Source organism: Atta cephalotes (assembly GCF_000143395.1).
Source record: "Atta cephalotes unplaced genomic scaffold scaffold00032, whole genome shotgun sequence".
In the NCBI taxonomy this organism is placed as follows: Eukaryota; Metazoa; Arthropoda; class Insecta; order Hymenoptera; family Formicidae; genus Atta; species Atta cephalotes.
The window spans coordinates 781,944-789,111 of record NW_012130096.1 but is presented as its reverse complement, the minus strand read 5'-3'; the positions used below and the strand labels follow the sequence as shown (position 1 = coordinate 789,111).

At 27.7% G+C, this 7,168-nt stretch overlaps 1 protein-coding gene across 1 annotated transcript in view; it reads left to right on the top strand.

The window, feature by feature from the left end:
* The first annotated feature begins 3,775 nt into the window (after positions 1 to 3,775).
* The window catches only part of LOC105621074 (vasoactive intestinal polypeptide receptor 2-like), a 24,128-nt gene continuing 20,735 nt past the window's right edge, over positions 3,776 to 7,168 (top strand). The window contains exon 1 of the mRNA XM_012202545.1: positions 3,776 to 3,787. Within this exon, the coding sequence (XP_012057935.1) occupies positions 3,776 to 3,787 (12 nt within the window). The remainder of the gene's footprint in view (positions 3,788 to 7,168) is intronic.

The following is a 7,168-nucleotide window of genomic DNA, read 5'->3' as shown; positions in this document are numbered from 1 at the left end:
CGCGAGATCTCAATTTAAGCTCATTAGGAGACTATGAACAATTCCTACAATTCCCATGATAGTATAATTGACTTTCTAAGCGTCGTCTCGGCGGAAGGGCTTTTTTCATAATTGTTTGATCATCCACGCTGTTGGCCTTATCATTATTTTATATCCGCAAATTACGTTTATTTTAATTTAACCGAATACATTGCGCCATTGTTCAATATTGTGGGATATTTTTGTTGCTGGTAATTGGGAATTTTCGTAAAATCTCACTCGAATGCCTCCGACACTCGAACACCTCTCGAGACTCTCGAAACCGCAATGCTAATCTATTTCAATAGTAATCATGCATTATATCGCATTGAATGCGCATCGATCGATTAAACGTGAAAAACACACAGGTATATATCTACCCGAATTTTTAGCAGACAATGCAACTTTTAACTCAGTTATATTTACATATATTGTTTATATGTGTACAAAGAAATTTTAAAAATTCATGAAAAAATACATTAATATACTATTATAGACTTCATATATGGTCCTCATAAAAATTTATATTTGAATGAAAAATTTATAATTGAATGAATAACATACAGTACGCACAATATTTTTATAAAGTTAAATTATGTAATTTAACATACGTCATAATTTCAAGAAGAAAGAAAAAATACAAAATAAGAACATTAAATACATAATTTTTTTATATTTTATATATAGCAGCCGCAATCAAAAAAATGTAAATTAGATCTAATGCGACTTGAGTATACTTCATGTATGAGCTCCGTGATTTATTGCCCGAGTTACATTCTCGGTCGATAAATTTGATCCTGTCGAGCTTGACAAATTTGACATAACGGTTAACAATGTATCGCGGAGATAACCATTTGGAGGGCAATGTAATCGATAATGCAACGTATAGCCGACGTCACATGACATATCCTTGATATTTAAATTTATCAATCCGTTTATGACGTGAAATGTCCACAATCCGTTGCTCGCGAATGGATTATTATAGTCTGCTTTTAATCAACCATTGATGACTCTTTCGATAACCTTGTGTTAATGCATGTAAAGTTAGTATGCATTTATGCATGCGAAAAGCCTGTGTTGGCAACGTTACCTTATAAAAAGAATACTCGTTACTATAACCGTTCTTTTTCCTAAAAAATAACTCGTTCCCATTACTCGTTATTGATTTGCAAAAGTAATTCATTACAGTTATCGTTACTCAAAATATAACGAATTACTTTTTCGTTTCTTTCTTTTCTTGATATTCTAATAGAATATTATATGCATATTATGTGCAGATTTTTGTGATAAATGTAAAAAAGATGTCAAAATTCTATTTTTTAGTAATTAGAGCTCAAAAAATATATATCTATAGTAAACATTGTGCGTTATTTTCTTGAATGAAATAGATGCTGTCATATCACATTAATATACTGCATTTTTTGTAATTTTTATACTTAAATAAATTTATTTTTCGTATTAATAATTTTTCGTATTTAATAAGATATCTTTAAATTTTAAATTATACGTTTAACTCTTAATATATATAATTTTCTTTTATTGTGCATGATGGGTCGTTTGTATGTGGGTTAATTTCCAATTTTTGCAAATATACAAAATTATGAATAAATTCTTATATTGTATATATTTTAACATCTTTAAAAAACATTTGTGAAATTATATATTTAAAAAGAAGGAAAGAATAGAAAGAATTATTTAGCCAGATGCAGTATTTCGAAGAAAAGAAACAAGATATAAATTCATCGTGAATACTCTAAAGGTAAAATTATATATAATAAAAAAAGTATTGTTTGAAATTTGCATTATATGCATATATTTAATTTGTGAGACATGATACAAAAAAATTTTATTTTAAGAAATTAAATATACTGTAAAGATTATATCTGAATTAATCTATACATGAGTAGAATGAAAAAAGGCGTGATCGCGTGATTTAAACAGCCAATTAATTAATGTTTCATCTCTGTTTTCTAGAGTTACGACTAAACTTTTACATAGTTAGAAATAAAGTAACGATAAAAGTAACTAGTAATTACCGTTACCCCAAAAATGTAATTGCGTTACCCAGAAGAACCGTTACTCAGAAGAAAATGTAAGGTTGTTATCCATTCGTTACTGAAAAAAGTAACTTGTAAAAAGGTAACGATAACAACGTTACAAATAACGCATTACTTGCTAACCTTGCAAATAGCTGAAGACGCAATATGCGAACAATGTCAAATAATCCGCATTGCCAATAAATTCGCGGATATTAATTGGCAAACTATTTACATTTAATTTAGTTATTCTAAAGTTTGTACTGTGTTGCTTTCTAGCTTCATTCCATCAATTACTGTTAATACAAATTTGATAATTAAATTTAACAGTAAATTAATACACAGAAACTATGTCCTAATGAATGTTTATGTATTTACGTTTATCTAACGAGTAATTTATTTTTTGACTTATCCATTTCATTAACTTGCAGGAACGATACCTTGTGTCTATTATCTACAAAGGCCGAACTGATACGTCAGTAGATACTACTATCCTGTAATAATGTAATGGATACTTCGATATCCTTGATGACTCGAACAAGTTGCGAAATTCCGTGGTTGTTGTCAACTTCGGTTTCTCGATCGATCGACTAATGATTATGGTATCTGGATAATAGACTGGAAAGGCGTAGTATTATAAAAGAAAAAGAAGTATTGATTGTCTGACCTACTAATACACAATTAATTAGAAAACAAACAAGGGTGTGTTAGGCCATTTCAGATATCGTCGATACGAGATTTCATTGATTCTCTCATTTGATTGTTCATCAACCTAAACGACCATTACTTTCGTAATGAACTTTCGTATAAATATATGTCTATTAATAGAATAATAAAGAATATAATAATACATTTTGTTTTGATTGCTTCTATTTTTATAATAAATTTCTACATTAAACTTGTTTTAATAACACAAAGATTAAATATCGATAATATTTTTTATTGATATTTTTACTCTATCAATTCATAAGAAATATTATTGCTGTTGTGCAATTATACATCTATATTAATATTAGGTGTGGGAAAAAGTTCATGGTGTTTTTTTAATGCCATTTAACGGGAAAAACGCCACGAACTTTTTCCCACACCTAATATTATTAATAAGAATTTTATTAATAAGAATACCGACATAAAAAATTGCCTTTTTATAATGTATAAATATTTATCAGTTAAATCGGTCGTATAAATATTTATCAGTTAAATCGGTCGAGTATCATCGATTTAGTGTGAAATGCTTTTATCAAAATATTGTCAAAGCCTGCTGTTGTAGATATCAAATTCGATAATAAATGCCCTGTTTTTGTGTAAAAGATTGAAGTTCCGTCAAAGCATTCCTTTATAGGTACATGACAAAAACGTGATCTATCACATGTGCTTTCCATCGTATAAGCTTATTAACCACATAATGATTAATTAACATTCTATTCTAACATGATTAATAATCCAAAAATTATTGTCTCGAAATAATTAAAAATATTGATACAATGTTACGAACAGCGGCAACAATGATAACCAACCGTGTTATAAAAGGAAAGCAACGTCTTTCTTTCTCCTTTTTTTACAATATTAGATAATATTTTTTATTAGACAATATAATATTGGATGATATCAATGATTAATTAATGCATAATATATTTTCAGAGCGAACTGTTCTGAGGATCAAAAAAATCACAGCTGCAAGAAGAAAACTCATTTGACGGACAATAATCCAAGAAATCGTCATGGAAACACATGTGAGTAATGAATTATACTGTAATGGCATATTCCAATTATAATATTCACACTTTGTAGAATAATTGTGATTTTATTAATTTTTTCCATCAGTGATCATTCCATCATCTTTTTTAATTAGGAGCAGGAAAATGGTATTATTTATATAAAAGTATGATATTATAATTGTCGCTTTGTTTAAATTATGTGATTTAACATACATTAAATATAGTTTTATAGGATTGATTTACAATTGCGAGAATTTATTTCAAAATGCATAAAAAATATAAAAGAAGAAAATTAAATATATTTTTTTATGTTTTATATATACTTTCTGTACATATATTTAATCTTATCTCTTTTTAAACTTTTTTTACGTATTATTCTTTAAATATTTCATTAAATTAAATGTAAATCAGTGAAATCATAAATCGTCCTATTTATTATTAGTATTAATTAAACGACAATAATCAAATTCCAAAGATACATTTTTTTTCCATTGTTAAAAAAAGAAACAATTGCGAATTTCACACACACAATCGAGGAATAAATCTAAGAAACAAACAACAGAAAATTGATTTCGTCATTATTTTGTATTCAGAACGAATCCTCTTAGCTATGTTTTTCCATGACAAGAGAATTACGTATATTCTCAGTAATTCTTCTGATAAGAAACATTTCAGAGATTCTGACAAAAGAATTAAAGAAAGACAAATCAAAACTGAAAAGTTTAACAGAGATAATTCTTAATATCTTATTTAGCAAACTTATTTAGTAACAGTCTTTTTGTTTGATAGTAGTAATCTTAACTTATGTATAACTTATATTATAAAGTATATTACTTGATGCGATCTTTTCATTTGTTGATACAAAATTTTATGGCATACACGAAATCCGGAATCCACAGGAACATTCACTGAATATTTCTGCTGGTATCTTTAAATTTTCGCAGAGAGATAATCCGCTAAATATACATACAATTGGAAGCTTTATCGCAAACTAAATGTCGGATGTTTTCCTTGAAGTGTGCAGAAAATGCCAGAAGGGTTAGACAGATCGTTTTGTAGACAGGCTGTCGGACGGCCTTTCGCGTGGTGAAACTATTAATTAAGTTTTCTGAAATATTCTTTGCCGCAGGAATTCTAAGAACTTTTAGCTTAGTATAACTTCGGTTATCGAGACATACAAACTTAAACGAAATATAATTCAAACATTTCTGTTCTCCGTTTCGTCTTTTTTTAGTTTGGCTCTTTTAAAATAATGTATATAATTGTCTATTAAATAATATTTTGTATTAGTATTACAGTCTCATCTGAGTTATTTAATTTCTAATACCACAATTTGTATCTGGTTTTTGTAAATTTTGCAACATATATCACATTTCGAATATGGAAAATTTACTTAACAGATTTATTATTTAATAAATTTGCCAATTAAATTTAAAAGTTTTTGTGAAACTTAACAATAAAAACATGATAAGAAATTTAACTTTTTTATCTGTTATTTTAATTATTATTCAAAAGCCTACTTACAAGGATCGTTATGTAAAAAGTATACATATATATATTTAACATCTAAAATATAATATTAAATCTCTTGTTGAACATCTTGTATATCTTATTATTACAAAATCTTAAGACTGGAATTTTTTAAAAATTCTTTTTTTTTGGAAATAATTGCTTAAAACATTGCTTAAAACGATTCGCAGTATGTTTAATAAATTTCTTTAAATGCTACATTGTTTGCTAGAGTCCAACGAGATTATTTAAATATCAAGATTACAATCATAATTATTTATTCCACAAATAAAACGGATTTTAAACGATATTACATGATTTATCACAAAAATTATATACGAAGAAATTTTGAATTTGTTGACCATAATAAGTATTATTTTCAATCTCATTGCACGCATACACTCTTACTGCAACTCACTCTTTCGTTTAATTGAAAGTGCATTAACGCAATGCATCCTCTCGTTTGCAATGTAAATATTGTTAATATTATATCAAATTCAGCAATACCATATTATTATACATTAATGGTGAAAATAGTTCTAGATTTAACATCTATATATAGATTTATTTTGTATATTATAACTTATACACATTTGAAAGTTGAGAAAAATCACTGTATTTTTATAATGCAAATAATACATTAATACATAATATTAATACATAATTTGTTTTTTTTTTAGCTCATTGAAATATTTGAATCTCGCGATTTTTAAATTCTCATTTTATACGAAGGAGAGAAAAAAATTAGAGAGTTATTCAGAAATTCCTTTCAAAATAAACATCTTCAATAAAGTTCACTGAGTATAGTAATAAGTTTGTTAAGTAAATTTTCTAAACAACTTAAAAACTTATATGAAAATCTTACATAAATAAATAGAAACAATACTTTTGATTGTATATTCTTGATATCATTGGAATGTTTGCAAGTTTTCGACATGAATGCGACTCCAGCAAATTATTATACTTCCGAGCTTGTTCGATATTTCGCATACGTAATGAATATAACTTCTGCTTCGTAAACGCTTATAGATGCTTACGTAAAAGCTCTGGGCATCTCATAAAATCCTATCATTTAGATAACGATTACGATGGAACAAATTTTATATTTTCCCACATGCGATTTCCTATGTGGAAACTCGTTTGCGCTTTTAAATCTTCTTTGCTATTCCGTAAAACTCAACGATTTTCAGCGAGGTCAAAGTGTAACTTCGTGGCAAAGATTCGTCGATTTCGTAACAACAAAATTTGCTCTGACTGCTCTGACACTTTGCGATGGCGAAACTTTTCTCTAGGAGAACCGTGCGCTGATTTCGTTTCGGACTGCAGCTATCGGTACGCATTCCAAGTATTCCGTGGAAAATACAATGATGCGGGGATTTGGAATTGGATCGAGCGATCCACCATTTCCAACTTTATAGGATTCAACTTTATTGTATCAAAACTAGAAATTTGTGAAATGTCATGAAAATTGAGAACAGGAAAAGTTTAGGAACTTTACTAAATTTTCTGAAGAATGAAAATTTTTGGCTTTAAAAAAGTTTAATATGCGTCATCATCGCAATTTTGAAGTACTGTCAACTCAACAATTAAATAAAAGCAGTGCCAGCAACATGAATAGTAATTTTTCTCACGTTTTCGTGTTAAATTGTTCTTTTAACTTTTAAAGTATATTTAATGATTTTCACATCGGGACTAAAATACAAAAAATTTTTTAATATTATTGAAAGTATCAAGGAAAATCATGAAATTTTGCTTGGAAATCAAGGAAAAATTTTACAATGAAAAATTTATGACAACCCTATTTTAATGCATAGATACAACAAATCAATACCTTTCTCTCTCTTTTCTCTTTTATTCTCTCACCCTCTCATACACTCTCTCTCTCTC